Source organism: Pochonia chlamydosporia, chromosome 1, assembly GCF_001653235.2.
Source record: "Pochonia chlamydosporia 170 chromosome 1, whole genome shotgun sequence".
NCBI lineage: Eukaryota > Fungi > Ascomycota > Sordariomycetes > Hypocreales > Clavicipitaceae > Pochonia > Pochonia chlamydosporia.
This window is the reverse complement of record NC_035790.1, coordinates 3,693,703-3,715,501: the sequence shown is the minus strand read 5'-3', so window position 1 is coordinate 3,715,501 and position 21,799 is coordinate 3,693,703. Positions and strand designations below refer to the sequence as shown.

The 21,799-nt window shown below is 48.1% G+C and overlaps 6 protein-coding genes across 6 annotated transcripts; 3 read left to right on the top strand and 3 right to left on the bottom strand.

Moving 5' to 3' along the window:
- Positions 1–501: 501 nt before the first annotated feature.
- VFPPC_12934 (transcription factor) lies at positions 502–2,807 on the bottom strand (the record flags this gene model as incomplete). Its single annotated transcript, XM_018290711.1, has 3 exons — positions 502–1,570; positions 1,635–1,760; positions 1,846–2,807. The coding sequence occupies 3 exons, from the start codon at positions 2,805–2,807 to the stop codon at positions 502–504; spliced, it is 2,157 nt and encodes a 718-aa protein (XP_018149243.1).
- A 926-nt stretch (positions 2,808–3,733) lies between these two features.
- Positions 3,734–5,635, bottom strand: VFPPC_00949 (uracil permease; the record flags this gene model as incomplete). The annotated part of the gene is made up of 5 exons (XM_018280866.1): positions 3,734–3,933; positions 3,991–4,111; positions 4,167–5,336; positions 5,411–5,472; positions 5,524–5,635. 5 exons carry the CDS (start codon positions 5,633–5,635, stop codon positions 3,734–3,736), a joined length of 1,665 nt encoding a protein of 554 aa, XP_018149242.1.
- Positions 5,636–6,172: 537 nt separating this feature from the next.
- On the top strand, positions 6,173–9,648 carry VFPPC_00948 (hydantoinase; the record flags this gene model as incomplete). The annotated part of the gene is made up of 9 exons (XM_018280865.1): positions 6,173–6,221; positions 6,294–6,680; positions 6,738–7,150; positions 7,210–7,818; positions 7,873–8,067; positions 8,121–9,014; positions 9,073–9,246; positions 9,294–9,517; positions 9,573–9,648. 9 exons carry the CDS (start codon positions 6,173–6,175, stop codon positions 9,646–9,648), a joined length of 3,021 nt encoding a protein of 1,006 aa, XP_018149241.1.
- A 925-nt stretch (positions 9,649–10,573) lies between these two features.
- VFPPC_17352 (hypothetical protein) lies at positions 10,574–10,936 on the bottom strand (the record flags this gene model as incomplete). The annotated part of the gene is made up of 1 exon (XM_022429066.1): positions 10,574–10,936. The coding sequence occupies one exon, from the start codon at positions 10,934–10,936 to the stop codon at positions 10,574–10,576; it is 363 nt and encodes a 120-aa protein (XP_022285917.1).
- A 2,541-nt stretch (positions 10,937–13,477) lies between these two features.
- On the top strand, positions 13,478–16,042 carry VFPPC_00946 (hypothetical protein; the record flags this gene model as incomplete). Its single annotated transcript, XM_018280863.1, has 1 exon — positions 13,478–16,042. The coding sequence occupies one exon, from the start codon at positions 13,478–13,480 to the stop codon at positions 16,040–16,042; it is 2,565 nt and encodes an 854-aa protein (XP_018149239.1).
- Positions 16,043–17,805: 1,763 nt separating this feature from the next.
- On the top strand, positions 17,806–18,021 carry VFPPC_17353 (hypothetical protein; the record flags this gene model as incomplete). The annotated part of the gene is made up of 1 exon (XM_022429067.1): positions 17,806–18,021. One exon carries the CDS (start codon positions 17,806–17,808, stop codon positions 18,019–18,021), a length of 216 nt encoding a protein of 71 aa, XP_022285916.1.
- Between the last annotated feature and the right edge of the window lie 3,778 nt (positions 18,022–21,799).

The window sequence follows — 21,799 nt, the reverse complement described above, 5'->3', positions numbered from 1 at the left end:
TCACTGACTGGTGAAGTGGTGAGAGAGCTGTTCAAGTCCATATAATGGAATCGGGGAGATCGGAGGAGATCACACCAGATTTCACATCTCCTCAAGATTCCCTTGAATGCAGTCAGGGCCCATAGGTGACTGGAACGGATAGCAAATGTCTGATACAGTGCGGGTTCAAAGGCCTTTGAACCGGCACTTACGTGGTGGGTGGTACAAGGTGTTCGTGCTTCATCAAAGTTTGGCCATGGGCAGCCTTGGCTTGCGCACTTCGTATTGATCCTTCAGCCAACCTGCCACGGCCCGACCTGCGAATGAGCTGATCGCCACATGGCAAAATCCCACTTCCAGTGAGATTTCCAAATAAAATGTAGGACACCAGCTGTATTGCAGCGCTCCAGGCCATTTCCAGAGAAGGAATGTCGATGGATGAAGGTAACCATCTACGGTCTTGGCGCGATCCTGTTCGGCCAGACCCAACTGCCAATGCATAATGCGCTGCTTAATTCCGGACTACATGACATCAGTATTAATGGCCAATATCAAGTCTATATCAGGCCACCAAGCATCTCCCCACTGGCTCAAAGGCGCAAGGTCACCCAGCCCGTCTAACCCCAGACTGGTACCAAGATTTGTCGCCGAGCCAGTTCTCCCAGCCGAATTTTCAGCAGAACCGGTGACGATGTAGTCGATAGCGCACCTTTCCAAGTACCGATAAGCTGATGATTCGCCACCAAAAACGGACGATATGGCCGGGACAAGTGCTGTAGGAGCATCATCTGGCTCCTTAGAACTTCCCAATGCTCCAGTGTCGCGTGGCTTCTGCATATGATTCCGTCTGATATCGTAAAGAGCCAAGATTCGACGGATGACATTCCAGCCGTCGGAAATTAAGGGAATTCGGCGCAGATCGCCGGCACTCGAGCTGTGAAAGTGCAAATCTTCAATCACCATCTCAATATCGGCCTTGATGGATTGGACGTTTGGCGGCATCTCGACGAGTAAAAATACGGAGAGAGATACAGCCGCCGAGAAGGTCTGATAGGCATGGATGTACATCTTTTGAGAGCGTTTGAAACGAGTGACGTCTTGGTTGCGGACACACTTGTACACAGAGAGCGCGGACTCGCTGGCTTCCATACATCTCTGCCAGGCATCCCCGACACGGGGATTGAGAAACGGTCGATACATGCGGATTCTCTGGACGCAGATGCAGTTGTGAAGGATGTGACGCATCCAATTGACGAGGGTGGCCAACCGTGTGGATAGTCGTTGGCTTACAACGGTTGGGTCCTCGCGCAGATACCATGGTAATGTGTCCATGACGGCGGATATTTCAGAGTCGATACCTGCGACAAATTCGTAGGATGATAGATTTGCACCATTGTTGATGTATAGCTTGTTGAGGATTTTGAAGATTACGGCACGGACATGGTGAATTGACATTTCGGTGGGCTCTTGCAATGGCCTGACATGGACGTGGGAAGCTGTTATGTCTTCATCTCTGCAGTTGGAAGGGAATGGAACAGATGATAGGTGTGCTTGTAAAAGGGGAGGACGGCCAAGGCAGACAGATTGAAAGCTATGACGAGTTAGTGTCCAGCTCGCTGGTGAAGTTGTTGCAGGAGGTGGTGGAGAAAGCTCACGTGTCGGAGGACACAATATCCCACCATATGCGATGGCGCATTTCCCTTTGGAGGGGGTTCATTGACGGCGGCGATGGCTCATCGAGACCGAGTGCTTGCGCATTGCGAACTGCCTGAGCCATATGTCTGATGGAGCGTTAGTGAGTTCCACGGCAGCATGAAGCACAGATAGTGGACGTCCGGGGCGACAGTTTGACGGGTCCAAACTTACGAGTTGAGGCTCTCTATAGTTTTTGTACTATACCAGTACGTCTGTGATATTAGGAAAACCTGAAGTTGGGTTACTGTCGGACGGGCGTCATGACCCCCGTAGTGAAGGGCTTGTCGCGAGGCAGAGTACCAACGTCGATGCAGTAACGTAAGGTCTGCAGCTTCAAAGGCACCAACCTCGGCTACCTGAGAGGGTATGAAAAACGCTCCTAGGCATAGGATCATATACAGGAGAGACAGCCAAATGAGATCAATGTCATCGACGGGGGTGGTCCAAAAGGCCGCATATTCAGCGCGGAATGACGGTGCATGTATCGCCTGATAGGTCCAGTTGATGTTCTCAAAGAAGTATGCCACGAACATGTCGCATTGGTTTTGCGATGGAAGAATGTCAACGAGATATCGTTTCCAATAGGCTGCCGGTTCATCTAGTAAGGTATGGTTTGGCAAGTTTTGGGACCGCATGGCCACGGCCGAGGCAACAGTTTCGCGTGCTGAGGTCTGCCATGATGGCGCTGATGAGACGGCAAGACTGCTGGGAGTTTCTGGAACGTGGCCATGATTGTGGCTATCTGACTCTGGAACATTTGCTACTTCCAATCTGTTTGCTTGTGGATGATTCAAAGGCGGTAGAACAGGTGTAGAGCCCGTGATATCTGCGGCTTCTGTCACCAGGGTGTCGGAAAATTGATGTGAGATGGGAGATTCCGAGGGAGTTAGGCGTATATCTGGTCTAACAGGAACGTCGGTATTCTGATGACTGGCTTGCCTCGTCAATACGTTGGCTGGGGGAGGGTTCTGGCGGCAACGGTCCTCACGGCCGTAACGTGAACATGTTCGGCAGGGAACCGAGCGGTCGCACCGGAGTTTGTAAATCCTGCATGGGAGACAGCTGAGGGTTCTGCGCTGTCGCTGCGGAGGTTGACCTTGTTGCCGCGGTCCAGATGGTCGTTTTGAAGGCATCGTGGTGATGCAACGCAGCCAGATCCAGTAGGCACCTGTTCACGAAACCAACTTACCCCGGCACTTAGCAGACGACCGTGGAACGGTAAAGGTTCCAGGTTGTCGGTTCCAGATTGTCGGTCCCAGGGCCCGGGGTTCTTTGCGGACAACAGGTCACAAATTTGCGGGTTCGGCAATGCAGGACGAGGCCGTTGCCGTTGAATAATGGTGCATATGTACGAGGTACTTGCCGTGACCCAATGCAGGCGTCTGGTGCATTCTAACAATAGTCTGGTGTTCAGTGTTGACCCGACAGACCGGCACACCAACATAACCATCGATCAGCTTTGGGTGCTGCCTTCAGGTGACTTCTTGCTAAATACAGGGTGCCCTTTGGCTAGTTCCAGTTAGACACACCAATAGCGCGATGCGATGTCGGAGAAGGCGAAACGCCGTTGGTGGATTTAGGATATTGCTCCGCTTTTCTTTCACTCAATACTTCTCCACCAAGACCGGTGTCAATGTAAGTTAATTGGTGAGAACAGAACAAGACCAATATCGTCGGGTAATGTTACCCTATCAGAGATATCCAACATGTCAGGAAATGGGGGAAACGCCTTCAATGTTTCGGTTTACAACGTATACCGTATCTGATAAGTCAATGCGCCTGGAGGCAATTTACTCACAACCCAATTCCACCTCGTCCAATGGATAGAACCGCGATTAGCCGACAGAGTGGTGAAGGACGAGTTGCCAACCAAGGCAGTACACTCCCAGCAAGAATGCACCGTCGGAGACGGGCCACGAGGGATAGAATGAGCATGGCAGAAAGTCTCACCACAACTATCGGACAAAATGTACTCGGTGACGTAACAAATCCATTTAGAAACTAAACTGCAGTGACAGGACTATTCGATGCCTCGATCCGCATTCGAACCCCGTCGGTCCTATTTCTCTCCGTCAAAAGCATCCTCAAGCTTTTCTGCTGCTGGAGATGCCACGCCTTGAATGAGTCCAAAATCTACATCAAGTCGATCAATATAGTCTTCAAGCTCTTGTATAGACTGGTCCATGGTACCCGACGACGTGTATGCCGTTTGTGACGCCACAGGGAACACCAGGTGCAAAATAATAGTCAGAGCAAAAGCTAGAAAGACGGCACGGTCAGCAAGTCTCACGCTACCAGTAGGTCGGGGATACTTACGGATCAGAAATCCAGTAAAAGACGAAAGATAATACAAGTGCGAAGCTCCCAATGGGACTTGAATCGACGGCCGCACTGTTGTAAGGAAGCCGGGGATGTGAGGCGCGGCGCCGCAAGTCCACTGTCAAGATGTCAGGTTACATTGACCCAAGAAAGACGCGTATATGTTTACTTACGGCAACGATTGAGCGCCAATTCACACCAGCAGTGTACCAGTAGATGGAACGAGATCCAAAGCAGTACAGATCTGATACTTTGATTCGACATTTCTGTACGATAAAGTAATGGGCAACTATAATCCCCAAGAACGGCTGGAGGAAGACAGTGTATGCCGACATGACGGAGATGAAAATGACGGCGCCGCTCAAGAGGTACCACGGGTTGATAACTAGACCTAGGAGCGCAGTAGCAATTTGACCACGGCGGATGTTGATGTACTTGGGTACCAGAGAAGCCATATCAGTTCCACCAGAAAAGGTATTTCCAATGATGTTGAGAGAGATTTGCGACAGCGCAAAAGGAAGCGCGGCAAAGACAACGGCAGTCCGAGTCTTGGAGTCGGGGTTAGCATCCTGAACAGCGATGAGCAGTGAGGCAACGCTCCACAGCTCTGAACCATAACGTCTTTGCGTCGCTGCGATGGTTAGGGTGCCGAAAACGTTGGACAGCCAACCAGGGAAGAAGCCAAGAAGCTGGGACCAGATACCCGAGGACGGCTGCTTGGCGAACCGGGCATAATCGCAAACGCTGACCGTACCGCTTGTGATACTCGACATTGTTGCGGTAATGGAGTACACACACATCCATCCTAGCTGAGAGCCAGGGAGTGCTGCCTTGTTTGGCTGCAAGACGCTTCCAAACCCGCCAGAGCCCATGGTAGCGCAGGCCCAGATGCACAGAACCAGCTGCGCCAAAAAGCCCCCAACGCTTCCGACGTAGACGAGATATTTTAACGGTCGAGGTGAGAGGAATAGAAAGGGGAACTGAATGATGAAGAAGACTATAAACCCGATAAACTGCGGCAGAGTCATGCCTGTGCTGGATGGGATGGTATTTTTGATGTTGTCGATGCTGGGCCATATGGCTCGAAGGCAAACGTAGGCCATTAAGCCGCCCTGCCACGATTGCACGCCGCACCATACTATTGATAGAACGATGCGGTTGAGAACGACGAAAATTGAGCCGCAGTATCCCCAGGCGATTCTTGTGGCAACGGGGAATGAAATGCGGTAGTAAAGGCCTGGCACGCTGACGAAGACGATGAGCACTGCGCCTAAAAGGTGGCCAAATAGCATGGTCAAGAAGGCTTGCCACCAGTTGAGACCCAGTGCAAGCATGCTGGAACCCTATCATCCGGTTCAATGTTTAGCATTGTGCGAGTGGACAGCTTGGACTAGGTAGTCACGGTGCAAAAACTCACAAGCTGAAAGTTGGACATGTTGAAAGCGACGGTCGACCACAGAGCGATGAAAGCAGGCCAGCCTCAGCACAATGTTAGCAGAAAGCACCGAACAACTTGAACGTTCGCCATACCCCAGACTCTCCTTTCCTTCTCAATAGGCTTGACATCATGGTTCAGTAGAGCTGTTGGCCGCGGCATATTCTCAGGGTGCGGGACCTCGAGCTTCCTGAGGAGCGACGACATGGTGGAATGCATCTCGACAACTTGGCGATGAAGACGTTGTAACTCGAAGGAAACGATGAGACTGTCATGAAAAGGCAGCTTGCCCCATCCTTGAAGCAAGGTGGATTTCGTCGTGATTAAATCGTGGGGCGAGCATTGCTTATCGTAGTCTCCGAGGATGGGGAAGTAATAAAAAGTCACCGATACAGGAATATCTCCATTATCTTCAATATTTGACTGACGCACTGATGTGTGGGGGAATCTGGGGATGAACAGGGGCCATGTTGAGAATTGACTTCCGCGTCCACCAATCAGCAACGTGACAGTCCGAACGACCCCTGGTGAAGCGAGCCCATTCTGCATCCGACGTTTCCAGATCGGACATAACATGCGATACCCCAACAAGTTACCTTTTCCTGCCAGCCAAAGTCCGAATGCCCGGGTCTCGATGGAGAATTCGATGTTACTGATAAAAGATGCTGGGGGTCCTTGGCTTCGAGGTGATGCCTCAACTTTCCGCTGACTGTTCAGGTTGAGTGAAATTGCGCATTCTCCAAGATGACTGTTATTTCGGCAAAGAGACTGTACAGAATTGGTGTTGATGTTGGTACGTCGACTTCTCCCCCGTTTCCTATCAATATCAAGTTCTGCCTGAAAGATTAACCCTTCTTTCGCAAAGGTGGCACCAACACCGACGCCATTGTGGCTTGTCGCCGAGAATTGGCCAACGGCCTAGCCTCAACTCAGCCAAGTTCCGACGACATTGAGATCCTATCAAGCTTCAAGTGTCAGACAACACCAGATGTGACGACTGGAATCCAAAACGCTATCCAGCGTGTCATCGCCGATGCAAATGTTCCCACTGACAATGTCATTTCGGTAAACGTTGGAACAACGCATTTCATCAACGCCGTCGTGCAGGCGGATAGGAACAACTTGAGTCGCGTAGCTGTGTTGCGCCTATGCGGACCATTTGGTAGAGAGGTTCCGCCATTTGCTGATTTTCCATCCTCTTTGCGGCAAGTGCTGGATGGGTACACGGCGTATCTTGACGGTGGCCTAGAAAGTATGTAGCCGCGTCATCGTTCCATTGCGGGTTATCAAAGCTAACAGTGCTTTGTAGTTGACGGACGAACAATCAGACAAGTCAACGAAGATGAGGTCATAACTCATGCTGAAGAAATTCGGAAGCGAGCTATTTCCACCGTAGTAGTTGTCGGTGTCTTCTCTCCTCTTGATACTGCCGACGAACCACAGGAAGAGAAAGTCAGACGCATTTTACAGCGGGAAATTCCGGGCATTGACGTTGTTTGTTCTCGCGACATTGGCAGAGTCGGATTCGTGGAGAGAGAAAATGCTGCCATCTTGAATGGAAGTATCTTGAAATTTGCCCGTAAGACTATCCGTAATTTTCAATTGGCCATTGCAGAACTCGGTCTGCGTTGCCCGCTGTACGTAACTCAAAACGATGGAACGATTCTAGAAGCCGCTGCTGCAGCGCGGACACCGATCAAGACTTTCTCCTCTGGTGCTACGGTGAGTCTTTTCCACCCTCATCTCTAAGCTGGTAATGTTACAGTGCTGACAACGGACAGAACTCGTTGACCGGTGCTATCTTTGTCGCCGGAATTCATCGCCAGGACTCCCCGTTCGATCTCCAGTCATCCCAAATCATCATGGCTGATATCGGAGGAACAACGTCTGATTTCGCCGCCCTTTCACCATCTGGATTTCCTCGACAGGCCTCAGCCACTGCGAAAATTGGCGGCGTTCGCACAGCTTTCAGCATGCCGGAAGTCGTGAGCATTGGCCTCGGAGGGGGTTCTCTCGTTGAATCTGACGAAGAGGGCCGCATCTCAGTCGGCCCAATTTCGGTTGGCCATCGGTTGCAAGACGAGGCTCGCTGCTTCGGTGGTTCAACATTGACGGCTACAGATGTTGCTACAGCCGTGGGAATTCACGAAGATGGCCTACCTTCCTGGAACCCAGATGTAGCCCCTGAAGTAGTTCGAGGAGCGTCCAAGCGAATCACAGCAATGCTAGAAAAGTCAATTGATACCATGAAGACGTCGGATGCTGATGTCATTCTCCTTCTCGTTGGCGGAGGGTCCATTATCCAGACTGAGCAACTCAGGAATGTTAAGAAGTGCATTAGACCTCCATTCTACAAGGTGGCAAATGCTGTTGGTGCAGCAATCGCAAAGGTACAGACCCCTTTGGTGGTTCCCAATCGGGATGTTGGAGTTAACGTTTGACAGGTTTCCGGTGAGGTCGACAGGATTATCATACCGAACGGCAGATCCCACGATGAAATAGTAAAGGAATTAAAGGCTGAGGCTGTGAGCCTAGCCTACCGTAATGGTGCTGTGGAAGGATCAGTCAAAGTAATGGAGCTAGACTTGATTCCCCTGCAGTACGTCACGAATAACGCCGTCCGGGCGGTTGTCAAGGCCGTGAGTGGAACTGTAGACTTCCGTTTCCATGCTGTTACTAATTTGGCATTTAGACTGGGGAGATGCAGTGGGCGTTATGCAAGGAATCACTTAATAACGGTCCGGTTAGGCTCGCGAACGGCGACTCTGATACGGTGAAGTGCCCACATATTCACAAAGAGCTCAAACACTACGCATCAGACGAGCCAATTTTGAGCCGAGACTTGGAAAACTACACCCCGGAAGTCAATAAGGCAACTGGAGAATGGTTTGTGTCTGATATTGACCTCGAGTTCATAGCCGAGGGCTGTGGCATTCTGGGCACCGGCGGCGGCGGATCCGTCTACTCTGCTCTAATACACTCGCATGAAATGCTTCGTTCGCTTCCAGAGAAGCGAATGCGCATCATCGACGCTTCCTCTCTCTCCCCGGATAGCAAGGTCGCCATGATTGCCTGCGTCGGTGCTCCGTCAGTCTCAAATGAACGGCTCATGGGAGACGACGAGCTAAGTGAGGCGACTCATACTCTGTCACGGTTCCTCGGCATCGATGGCTGTGACGCCGTCATGGCTGCGGAAATCGGAGGATCCAATGGCATGCGGCCACTTGCCTCTGCCGCCATCATGGATCTACCCATCGTCGATGCAGACACCATGGGCAGGGCGTTCCCCAAAGTCGACATGGCGCTCCCGTATGTGTACGGCCAAGCAAGCCCAACTCCGGCCGTCTTATCCGATGCGCGAGGAAATGTGCAAATCATTGCAAGTGTAGAGGACAGCCACAGACTCGAATCGATCGCCCGAACGGTCTCTGTGGAACTCGGACTATATGTCGCCATGTCGATGGCGCCGCTGCCAAAGAACACGATCGAGCAGTATTGCTGCCTCGGGGGGCTATCTACGGCGTGGTTCATTGGCAGGGCAATTTTCATGGCTCGAAAGCGAAAGGAGGATGTGGTTCCTGCATTGGTGTGTATCCTCTTGACTTTAAACTTCGGGCATTTACTAACACCGCTCTACTCCACAGCTCGATGTTGTTCCAGGTGCAAAGCTGTTGTACACAGGCAAGGTGATTGATGTTCGGAGAGAGATCAAAGGGGGCTGGACCATCGGAACTGCCACGTTGGAGCCGTTCAACGATGAAGACGAGGACCACGAGGTTCAGTCTTCTGATACGAGACCACTTGTGCTCAGTTACCAGGTCAGTATTATCGTTTATATCTACTTTGCTATTCTAACATGCTGCAGAATGAGTTTTTCAGTGCGCAACTACGGGACCCGTCTGGGCGGGAGGAACCAGAGATGCTATGCATAACGCCGGATCTCATCACCGTCATTGACCTGCATACCGGCACGGCCTTGGCCACGCACGAACTGCGGTATAGCCTCCGCGTCGGTGTGATTGCCATGCCGGCGCATCCGTTGTGGATGACAAAGGCCGGCCTCAAGGCGGCCGGTCCAAAAGCGTTCGGGTAAGTAAATACTTCAAGCAACACGGCTAGTCAAGGCTAACAATTGACTTTTCAGGCTGTATAATGAGTATCAGTCATATGGCGAGACTTGGAGAGAACCGCCTTCAGTGTTTACCATGTATGGAAAGTGAGTGATTTCAAAGGCGTGGGACGTAAGGGTTGAATGTATTGATATTGCCAACCATGTCAGCTGCGGTAACCCGAATCTATCAACATCAATGTCAACAATGGTAGAGTCTAGTCAAGCCCCTATTCAAGCTAAGTAAATCTGAATAAGAGAAATTGGTTTTACGAAGAAAGCTGGGGTGATGTACATCTCTGTGCTCTGTTGATGTCAAGAAACTTGGCAGAAGGCGTTCCTGAATAACCAATCAGAATATGGCAAAATACTCAAACTCTATCCGACAAAGGCACTATTTATAGCCAGCCATACCGTCCTTGGAGCAAACTCTCCAGTCTGTGGCTCACCTCCGAGCCCAATTGTACTTATTGCTGGGCGAGTTATGGCTGGCAAATGATCCACGGGGTCAACTTTCCAACGTAGCAGTGTGTGCTCTCCGCGATTTCACTAGAGCACTGGCCAATCTATCATGGCGTGTTTGTTGATGCTTTTCCCATAGCGTGTGTGTTTGTGACAGTGTTATTGGATCTTCCGTTGGTGGAAATCAAACGGACTCAGCTCCATGGCATTATTGATTCTATGTCAACGTCCAACTTTGTCTAGTCCGGCACAGCTGCCCACTACTCCACGTCCCCCAAAACAAGCTTGATTTTTACGTCACCGAATAGTTTAGCAGGACCACAGACCTTGACTCTATTGGCAACACGGCCCTGTCCGGACATTGTCTGCCTAATCCTGATGGCTTCACGCGGAGGTACCAGCTATCCCATGGACTAACTTCCGAATTATTGCCTGCGCTGGCAGGTTTGGCGTGTCCAACATCGTGCTTAGACACGTCCAGATGTGGAATAAGAGCAAACGCCACTATGCCAGCTCGCATCATCGACACACCGGGCACGCTTCGACCTCAGTGTGGTTCAGCTTCTCGGAAGTCGCTAGTGTGCCGGTTCTCCTGTATTATTTGCCAATCCGGTCCCAGGCCATTGAAAAGGCGTTTTCTGCAATTGAGTCGGGCAACATGGTCTTTGGGCCTCCATCCTTGCCCACCGTCTTCGGTTCATTGGCATCCGGCTTTGTTTGTTTCTTCTTGTCAGGCACGACACACCGTTTACCGCTACATCCACCTTTGTGTCTATTAGAGTCGGGCTTGTATCCACTTCAACACGAACGAGGGCCGAGCTCAGTGTCTTGCATATAAGTTGCGTTCTGTGTACAGCTTGGGAGTTTGGTATCCGCCAGCCATTGACTGTTGTTCGAACGATTTTGGAAGGGTCTGCCATTGCCATTGTTTCAGCCATTGCTTGAATTTCCAGATCTCTTGGCTCGGCTATCTCTCTTGGCGAATTGAGGAAATTGCTTTCCTTGATCAGTTCGTCTCCAAACTAGGCAAACCCTTCCAATGTGAAATCTAAATCCAGTCATCAGCGGAGGCGCCACAGAGTTGAAGAACCTTGGTCTAGAGACTCAGCCGCCAATTCTTCCAGGCCATGACAACGAGGCAAAAGTCGGCGTCGTTCATCTAGTTCTTGATGAAAAACGCCTCAGCACTTCGCTCGGTTGCCATTTGGGTCCAGCGGCGGCGCCCTGAAGGTCGCGAGGCAAAGCATCCCCGACCGGGCAGAACAAGGCTGCTGCAGCGCCCGAGGCTTGATAGCTGTGCTGTAGTTGGTGGTTAGGTGTCATAATTTCATGTTATAGTGTAATAGACTTCCTCCCTTCTCCTGATGTGGCCAAAGAAGCAACGGGGCGTTGCCCCTTTCACTAGCTCTACTCGTGTTTGCTAGTGCTGAGCTTTCTCCAGCCAAACAGGAAACCATGATGCAGCAAAATACTTTTTGGGCTTGGGCCACAGATAGCGCCACTGGGGTAAACAATGGGTTGATGGCTTGGATGGCCCAGCTCTGCGTCAGGAACGAGAACTGGGCTGAAGGAAGTCCCATGATCGGAGTCGCAGAAGGCATCGAATCCGAAAACATCGGCTGGGAGATGGGAGGCTCATACATAACCGAGGGGGCAGGCTGGGAATAACGTCTTCAATGCAAGCATTGTCTATTAATAAGTAAGTACAGTAAGGAACAACTCACCTTGCATTATTTTGTTCCCACTCGACGTGCATTGAATGGACAAAGGTCAAGCCTCCCAACCACCATGGCCAAACTCCTCAGTTTTCCCGCTTCGACTCGACTTCTCTTTGGACAAACCCCGCCGCCCAATTTGTGCCAAAAGAAAAACAATACAGCCGGACGTTCAGGCACTCACCTGAAAGACAACGGTGGCTGGCTTGGGGGCTGGCATGGCAAGTCCTGATTCGTAGCCACTGAGTTGTTGTTGGTCAGCCTCAGACATGGTTAGACATGGATCGACTTGTTCCAGTCACGGCTCACCGATGCGGATCTGCGTGTGTCTCTCCCCTGAAGTCATCCAACTCGGCCCAGTCAACTCGACTTCCTGCCGCCTGGGGCCTTGTTCATCGAATCAGCTCCGGGTAAAAGGCCAGAGGGCTGAAAAACTGCCGGTAAACCGGGATTAAACACGGGGCGCCTCATGCAAGGATCGCATCGCCATCGAGACTGGAGTCGAGTCACCGCAACATCGCGCGAGGGACCGAAACTGACTTTTCGGAGACTCGGCGACCTTTACCAGACAGACGGTTGACGCAGAAACGTTCGTATTGAGCATGATTTACACTTAATCGCCACGTCTCTGCCAACAAGGTTCAATAACCTGCCCGTCTTTGTTAAGTCGGCCGCTACTTGATGCTTCTTGGAGAAGCTTACCACGTATTTCCGGGCTAGTCGATCCCGTCTTGAGCTGGAACTTGGCACAGCTCTAAACAATGCATTGATTGTGCGGCTGTCGATCTCCCCGCTTAACAATTGCCTCTGTATGCAGCTAATAGTTGAGAGTCCAAGTTGCGGTATTTGCACTCCTTCTGTTGCATTTGTGGAAATGAAAGACAAGCAGATGTTGTTATACTGTCCCGGATTTCGTAGGCTTGAGCTTGGTGTTGAGCTTGCTTTGGTCGTATGAGGCGCGACAGATACAATTGGTCACTCATTGTGCGCATTGCATTCAAGACCAAATACGAACTCCCCAGTTTCTTTTGGTTCTGCACAGGAAATTAAAACCCAAATCTATGACGATCCATTCGCTGCTTCGGGGAGGCCATGGCGGCCGCTTGCCAGACAGTAGTTTGTACACTTGCATAACGAAGGGGTGTGGAAATATTGCTGTGGCGTCTGATGTCCCTTTTTGCTCTTCTACCGGTCCTGTTCTAAACCCTGATAGGTACATTATTTGCAAATCTATTCACTTCAGCTGAATGCTAATTGCTTTAGTGTCGGTACTTGGGCTTTCATCCTACGGCCCAAAGGCTCAGATTTCCCTCAGTTGCCAGGATACCCAACACAATGAAGTTGCGACTTTTGTGTTCCAGGCCCTGTCAATTCCGCTTTCCGAAGACCTTGCCATTACATGATAACATCCAATGGAGGTGTAGGTTCAGGTAGAAGGCTGAATGAGGCTGGGGGTGTTTCACACCAAGAAGCAAATTGTCTACCGAACTTGTTTAGTCCGGAGCGTAAACGGCAAAACCTCCCCCGACGATATGCAGGAGGATGGCCTAGCCTTTCTATTGTTTGCAGAAGAGTCTCAACCAGTCACAGTTTCTATTATTATTCTGGAGCCGCTCAAGTCCCCTTGCCTATATAAAGAAGTCTCTCTTCGCTCGTGCAACAAACTTGCATGTTGATCACATCAAGGACAAGACTCTTGGAGTTTGCCTGTTGAGAGTCTTCCATTACAACTTTTCTTCTCTCCGTCTCCGGAGCCCGTTCATCATGCTTTTGAAGCATTTGTTTGCATCTGCGGTGCTGTCATGGAGCGTGGTCAGCGCCGTGCCTAGTCTGAACTTTGATGGCCAGAATGCTGCTGATCTGGCTATCCGTACAGACTGTGGACGGGATGCTAGCTACGATCATGGCAGCAACTGCTGCGTCTGCACAAAGAAGGATATGAAGTATGACGACAAGTCCAAGAGCTGCAGCTGCCCTAGTGGCACTTCCTGGAACGACAAGACTTCTCACTGTGAGAACTCTTGTGGCAACGATGCCACCTACGACAGCAACAGCCATTGCTGCGTCTGCAATAAGAAGGGAATGAACTACGACGACAGATCTAAGTCTTGCAGCTGTCCTTCCGGCACCTCTTGGGATGGTAACTCCTGCTCCCATGACTGTGGCAGGGACGCCCACTACGACGAAAAGAGCAAATGCTGCCAGTGCAATAAGTCAGGCATGAATTACGACGACAAGTCTAAAACATGCAGCTGTCCTGCTGGGACCACCTGGGATGGCCGCTCCTGCTCTCATGATTGTGGCAAGGATGCCCACTACGACGAGAAATCTAAATGCTGCCAATGCAATAAGCCAGGGATGAACTACGACGATAAATCGAAGACTTGCAGCTGCCCTGCTGGCACCTCGTGGGATGGTCGTTCTTGCTCCCATGACTGTGGTAAAGACGCCCACTATGACGAAAAGAGCAAATGCTGTCAGTGCAATAAGCCGGGCATGAATTACGATGACAAGTCTAAGACTTGTAGCTGCCCTGCCGGAACGTCTTGGGATGGGCGATCCTGTTCTCATGACTGTGGCAAGGATGCCCATTTCGATGAGAAAACCAAATGCTGCCAATGTAATAAGCCTGGCATGAACTACGACGATAAATCGAAGACCTGCAGTTGCCCTGCTGGAACGTCTTGGGACGGCCGTTCTTGCTCTCATGACTGTGGAAAGGATGCTCATTACAATGATAAGACTAAGTGCTGCGAATGCAATAAGCCGGGCATGAAGTTTGACGATAAGACCAAAACTTGCAGTTGCCCTGCGGGAACATCTTGGGACGGCCACTCTTGCTCTCATGATTGTGGCAAAGATGCTCACTACAATGAGAAGACCAAGTGTTGCGAATGCAACAAGCCAGGCATGCAGTTCAATGATAAGACCAAGACTTGCAGTTGCCCAGCTGGTACTTCTTGGGACGGCCACAAATGCTCACACGATTGCGGCAAGGATGCTCACTATAACGACAAGACTAAGTGCTGCGAATGCAACAAGCCTGGTATGATTTTTGATAGTCACTCCAAGACTTGCAGCTGCCCGGCTGGTACTTCATGGAACGGTCGCGGATGTGTTCATGATTGCGGAAAGGATGCTCATTACAACCCCAAGTCTAAGTGTTGCGAGTGCAACAAGCCTGGAATGATTTTCAATAGTCAATCCAAGACTTGTAGCTGTCCCACCGGTACGACTTGGGACGGCCACTCATGCAAACACGACTGCGGTAAAGATGCCGACTACAACCCCAAGACCAAGTGTTGTGAGTGCAAGAAACACGGTCAAGTCTTCAATCAGCAATCAAAGACATGCAGCTGCCCTGCTGGCCAGGTTTGGAACGGCTGGAACTGTGTCCACGACTGCGGAAAGGATGCTTCTTATAATCCCAAGACAAAGTGCTGTGAGTGCAAGAAGCCTGGCCAAGTTTTCAATGAGCAATCGAAGACATGCAGTTGCCCAGCCGGTAAGACATGGAATGGATGGAAGTGTGTCGATAACTGCGGCAAGGATGCCAACTACAACCCCAAGACTAAATGCTGTGAGTGCAAGAAGCCCGGTATGGTCTTCAATGACCACTCCAAGACTTGCAGTTGTCCCAACGGACAAGTCTGGAACGGATGGAAATGTGTTCCCAACTGCGGAAAGGATGCCTCCTACAACCCCAAGACAAAGTGCTGTGAGTGCAGAAAGCCAGGCATGGTCTTTGACGACCACTCAAAGACCTGCAGCTGTCCCAAGGGACAAATTTGGGATGGCCACAGGTGCAGAGTCGACTGCGGCAAGGATGCCTGGTATAATCCCAAGTCGAAATGCTGCGAATGCAAGAAACCCGGCATGAACTACAACAAAGACAGCAAGACCTGTGCTTGCCCTTCCGGACAGGTGTGGAACGGACACAGATGTGAACACAACTGCGGCTCTGATGCGTCGTACAACGATCACAAGAAGTGCTGTGTCTGTCACAACCCTTCCCTGGTCTTTGACTCACATACCAAGAAGTGCCACTGCCCAGCTGGAAAGGTCTGGAACGGCTGGAAGTGTGTCCCTGACTGCGGCAAGGACGCCAAGTATGACGACCACAAGAACTGCTGCGTCTGCCGCAACCCCGGCATGGTGTTTGACTCCCGCAGCAAGACTTGCTCGTGCCCTCACGGGCAGAAGTGGAATGGCCGCAGGTGCCAGAAGGACTGTGGCTCAGACGCATCGTACGATGATGGGAAGAAGTGCTGTGTCTGCCATAAGAAGGGCTACAAGTTCAATGATTCCAACAAGAAGTGCGGCTACTAGTCGCGGTTGGTGATTGCGGAAACGGAGTTTGGCTTGCTTTCTTTCTTTCAGCGGGGCAGAGGATAAAATTCAAGGCCATCCTGGGTTAGGTTTACAATGATGACGTGTGACTTGATTGTCGCTGTCTGTGACTTCTCTACTTGGTTGGTCTCTTGGTAATCCGTTGATGAGATGTTTGGTTTACAAATGGAACGCCCGCCCTTCCTTCTATTCTTGGGTTGTACACTCCTTTTTATTACTTAATCCATAGTATAATTCAAAATAGTTACGAATGATGATTTGAAGACTTGGTTACATATTTCATTTTTGTTCTGTGAAGCAAGTGAATATATATATCGTGAACGGCATCGAGGTCAACGGGGATGTTGCCATGTTACAATGGCGACTACAGCATTACCCAGTCATGTGAGATAATTTCAGGGGTTTCACTTGGCGTAAGCAAGACCGTTGATGTGTTGAGTGTTGTCGTTGCTTCCATGTTAACTGTTCTCATCCCCGCAACTATCAAAGACTTCTGTGTTTTCGGCGGCCCGAGAGACAGGACCAAATACCAAAGCTACTAAAAGACACTGCTTGCGACCTTCAAGTCTCGTGGCGATAAAAAGATTGCTTGTGAATATTGAATTAAAAGCTGGCCGTCAGAATGCTCTGCACCACCCTGCGGCACAGTCCCGTCGGTTCAATGATGCCGTCACACTGTGACTGAGCTCTCGACAGTACTCTCGCCTGGTGTCGGGATTATGCAAAGAAAGGGCTAGAGTCATCCCAAGAGTCAGTGCCAACCCCGATGTGAGGCAATAGCTTCGCTTAGAGACAAAAAGAACAGAGCAGAGAGGGGTCATGCAGGTATAGATATGAGTCGGAACGGAAGTCGAGACACCGTCGGGCCCAGCCCGTCAGTTGGTGGTCTTGAAGATAGATGATTGCGTGCCATCGCAGTAAGTGTGTTTCGGGGTAATGTCTCAAAGTCAATACAGCATCATATAAAGCTGGGCGTCTTCCCCTGATACTCCTTTTTTACCTCTGTGGATTAATCTCCATACAAAATCCAACCGCTACTTTTGACGCTCCGTCATATGTATCCCTTCGTCTATTTACTATGAAGTTCCTTTATTTCATGTCCTTGGCCAGTGTGGTGTTTGCGAACCAAAAAGAGGGTCAAGATTGCAATGAGGTATATCGGACTAATATGTCCTGCGAAAAGGGGTTAGAATGTGATACGACAAACCGCATGTACGGATTCGGTATATGTGTAAAGAAAAGTGAGTTGTATTACTGCTATACCGACAGGAAAACAATATATTAACCTGAGTACTTTTTGGACAAGTAGTGAGATATTCGCCTTAAATTTGTGCTGGCTGGGTGCATCTAGGGGTATGACAGGAACTAAAGGAGGAACATGAGCAATTGGTCCAAGGGATGAACTCGAGCTTGGAACGAAAGAGTACTTGACATTGTGCTTCTTCAATCTTTTGTCATCTAGCTAGAAATTGAATACTATTCTGATTCCAAATTTCCCCATATAATGTAAATCTGTGGCTCACACCTGTAGACACTGGGTGTTGGGGGCCATGGCACGTGACCCCCTCTCTGTCTAGTGACTCTAGTCTCTCTGACAGCCCCCATAGCTAGCTAGATCTTCATCATCATACACATTTTGCTCTTCCACAGGTCACCCTGCCGCGTGCCCTCCAGTGAGACGTCTGATTGCATCATCCATCTCTCCTTTGCTCTGTCTACGACCTCACACTGCGGCTTCACTCATGTATAGAGCAAAAAGACTTGCATTGAATGAGGTTGTGTCAACGAGAGCAGCTCAAACCTCCCTTTCCCTCTGTCCTGAGCAATTCGATCCGTCTTTTGACCATTCTGCTCCGACCTCAGTATCAGAAAAATCCCTCAAATTGGTCTATAAAAGAAGGTCATTTTCCTTTCTTCCTTTAGATAGTCAGTCAGTTAGTCAAGTAGAAATTATTTAATTTTATCGCAGGATAGCTACGGATTTGAGAGATTAAGGGCAACAAAAGACTAAATTAAATAATATTTACTTGACTGACTATCTAACGGAAAGAAGGAAAGGAAGGAAATTATAACTCTTTTTATAAGGCGTTTCTAAGGGATATTTAATAACTTAGTTAAATAGGGATATTTAATCCTATTGAATGACTTGGTTGACTTGGTCCGTGATAATCTAGAGTAGCTCTCGTTAACACACCCCCCCAGCTTGGATTAAAGGGATTCAATTAAAGCTGTTTTTAGTCATCTATTTTATCTTTTCCTTCCTTTTTAATAATGCTAAAGATATTAATAAGACCTAATTGCCTAATAAAGGCACTAAATTTCTAACCTAATAGGACCTTTATCAACCTATCGGCTAGGTTTTCTAACGTTAGAACGTAAGTAATATTAAATTTTCCTTCCTAAAAGGTCTAATAAATCTAGCTACTGTGAATATTAACATAATAAAGGGCTGTCTTTAATCAGGGAATTTAACTGTTAATAAGCTGTATTGTCTAAAGGTTATCATATTAAATTAAGGGTTTTCCTTCTAATTAAAGATAAAGCTGTTAAAAAAGTCGTTAAATAGCTATAACTTTCTTAACCGTATAAGTAAAAGCTAGTAATTCTGCCTTAGTAGACAAAGTCGTCACTATTCCCTGCTTTGTTGCAGTCTAGCTGACCGGTCCATTAAAGAGCTAAATAATTAAGCCCTGCGATGACCTTTGGGAAATCGGGTTATCAGCGAAAGCTGCATTGGAAGCTATTTTAAGGTTAAAGACATCGCCGTTATTGAATTTGATCGCGAGGTATCGCGAGGAATAGAGGTATTTAATAATTTGGATCCTGACTTGGATGTAGTATTCTAAGGGATTAAAAAGGAACTTAGCTAATTTGGCAGCAGCCTTCGCGATATTAACCCTAGTAATAACCGCTAGGTAGTTAAGGGAACTAACAATCTGCTAATATCGTTGAATTTAATCAAATAATGCCTAACCTAAATTTAGCTGCAGCTGATTTCCCGGCATTAGGTTTCCTTTAAAGTGGTTATTTTTCCTAACATTAAACCTAGTAGCAATTTTTTCAATGTAGGAATCCTAATATAGCTAAAGCTTCCTTGCAAGCCGGTCTCAAAGAATCTAAATTCCTAGAAACCACTAAAGCTCTCTAAGGTCTTCCATATTAAAGGTTTCCTTTAATCCACAAATCAGCCGGTCAGCTGCTATAGAGTCCTTCCTTTGGTACAAAACGATAATATCGTCAACAAAGAAGAAGACGGTTAATTCCAAGCTATTAAAAATGCAAGGGTCTTCCGTACATTAAGAAAGCCCAAGCTTTTAGAAGGTTAGGTTCAGGGTCTATTGCCACAGAAGTGGTAACCTTTGCAGCCTATATAGGGCTTTTTAAAGCTTTAGAGCCCACCTAGATCTTCAGAATCTAGGAGGGAAGGTCATATAGACTTCTTTGTTAAGGGGACTATTTATAAACGCATTAACTACGTCTAGCTAGTAGGCCTTAAGGTTAAATTTTAAAGCTATCGCTATTAGGGTCTAGAAGCTCTTCCCTGCTAGAGTGGCTGCAAATGTGTCCTTTTTGCTAATGGGCTAAAGATCCCCTCTAACACACAATCAGGCCTTAAATTTAGTCAGGAACCCATGCTTGTTAAATTTGTACTTAAAGACCCAAGTTAGTAGAAGAGGCTACTGCTCTCTTCTAATTTGGTTAATTCTAACGGGTTTAAAGGTCCCTCTCTAATAAAGGCTGCAAAATTCCCCTCTTCCTGCCTCTTTAAATTAGGTCCCAAAAGGGTGCTCTTCTAATTCCTTCTAATTTTTCGGCTCGGGAGGGAGGCTTCATCTATAGAGCTTTTTAGAGCTCCCGAAAAAGAAACTGCTGTGATAGCTACCTAGGGCCCTTACAGAGGGTCTTTTATTCCTTTCTGACCGTCGGGGTCGAATTTCTTCGCTGAGGGATTTAGGCTCAAATTCGGGTTTGTGTTTAATTTCGTCCGTCCCTTGGATTCCCTGTTCTTCCCCGCCCGCTGTGATTAATAACGGCGGCGTTAGAATTCGGGTGGCAGGGTGAGCATCAATTTTATCGCCTTCTTCTGCATTAAAGACCGTGTCTGCGATTAAAGGGTTATCTTCCCTATCTATGGCTTCCTCATTTTCCTGACTTTCGTATCATTGAGTGTTAACCACGATAGTAGAAAGGGCGTCTTTATCGTCATCTTCCTCAATGTGTGGGGGCAGCTGCAGCTGCAAAATTAACTGCAGAATTAGTTGATTTTTAGAGGGATTAAAGAAAATCCCCTTATTGAAGGTCACATCCCTAACCCTTCTGACTTCCCGTTTTAAAGGAATCTAGATTCTAAAGATATTAGTTGAATTATAACCCACCAAGTATCCGATTTCCGCGTGGGCTTTTGTCTTTAGGGCCTATCTCTAGAAGCCCTGGATAGCTTCCTTGGTTAATAGATAGGCTCTACAGCCGTACGCCCTAAGGTGAGTGATATTAGGCTTAGAATCCTGATATCCTGTATAACGGTTATTTTCCTGCATCCAATTTTAAAGCCTCTCAAAGGGAGACTTCTAATTCCCTGCTTTGGAAGGGGAAAGGTTATACAAATAAATAGCCGCAGCCCAGAATTCTAACTAAAGCTTAGGAGGAAGGTTTAAATCTATCTACATCGCTCAGGCCTTTGCTGCAATAATCCCTCCTAACCTTTCTACAGGGCCATTTTAAGCTAAAGTGTATAAAGCCGTAGGCTTATCTTTAATTCCTTTAATATTAACCTATTTGTTGTATTAGGATTAAAGGCCTCTATTATTATCTCTATAGACCTTGCTAATCTTTAGGTTATACTGCCTTTTAATTTGGGCTATAAAGCTTTTAAACCCTCTAAGTAGGGCTTTCTAAGTGGCTTCTATAAGGGTTTTTATTGTAATTAGGCTACTAAATTTGTCTTTAAATAATATTGCGGCTAATTTCCCATTATAGCTAGTTAGAAGATAGAAGACATCCACGTAGACCCTCTAGAAGGGTTAGGGACTCTTTATTGTTAGTCTCCTTTAGGAGATAATCTTTCTTGCCTTACCTAGGGAATAAGCCTTACACTAAATTTATATAATGCCTTTAATCTAGGCCCTATTTAAACCTTCTATAAGGTGTTTAAGGCTAGCAGCATTTAAATAACCTAGCTAATAGTGCTAAAGCTCTAAGTTAGCTAATTAAGAAGGTTAGAGCTCTTTTAAGCTTTAGAAGAAGCTGCCTAAATAACCATTAATTTAAGAGGAATCCTTAGGTCTAAGGGATTTAGAAGGTTTATTAACCTTACTAAATTGACAGTCTTTTCCAACGTCCTTAAAGTTATCACTTTCTGGGTTTTCAAAGAAATCGTCAAAATGGGAGGCATCTGCCGCTTCCTTCTGCGAGGGAATTTCTCCGCCCTCCCCTCTGCTCCCCTCAGCCCTCTGAGGGGAATTCCACAGGGAATTCCAAATCGTTAAAAAACAGGTATTCCTTTCTATTAGATTAAATTTAATTACGGGCTAACGGAAGAGACAGGTTATGCGATAGATTTCCTGTCCTTCCTTTGTGATAGAACTAGTAAGCGGATTCCAATTATACCCTTTTTGAACAAAATTATCAAGGGATATAATATTTGTGTGGAAATTCGGTATATACGCTATATCATTTAATTAAAAGAGCCCTCCTTTAACCCAAAGAAAGACCTTTCTAAAGCCTTTAATTCTAACG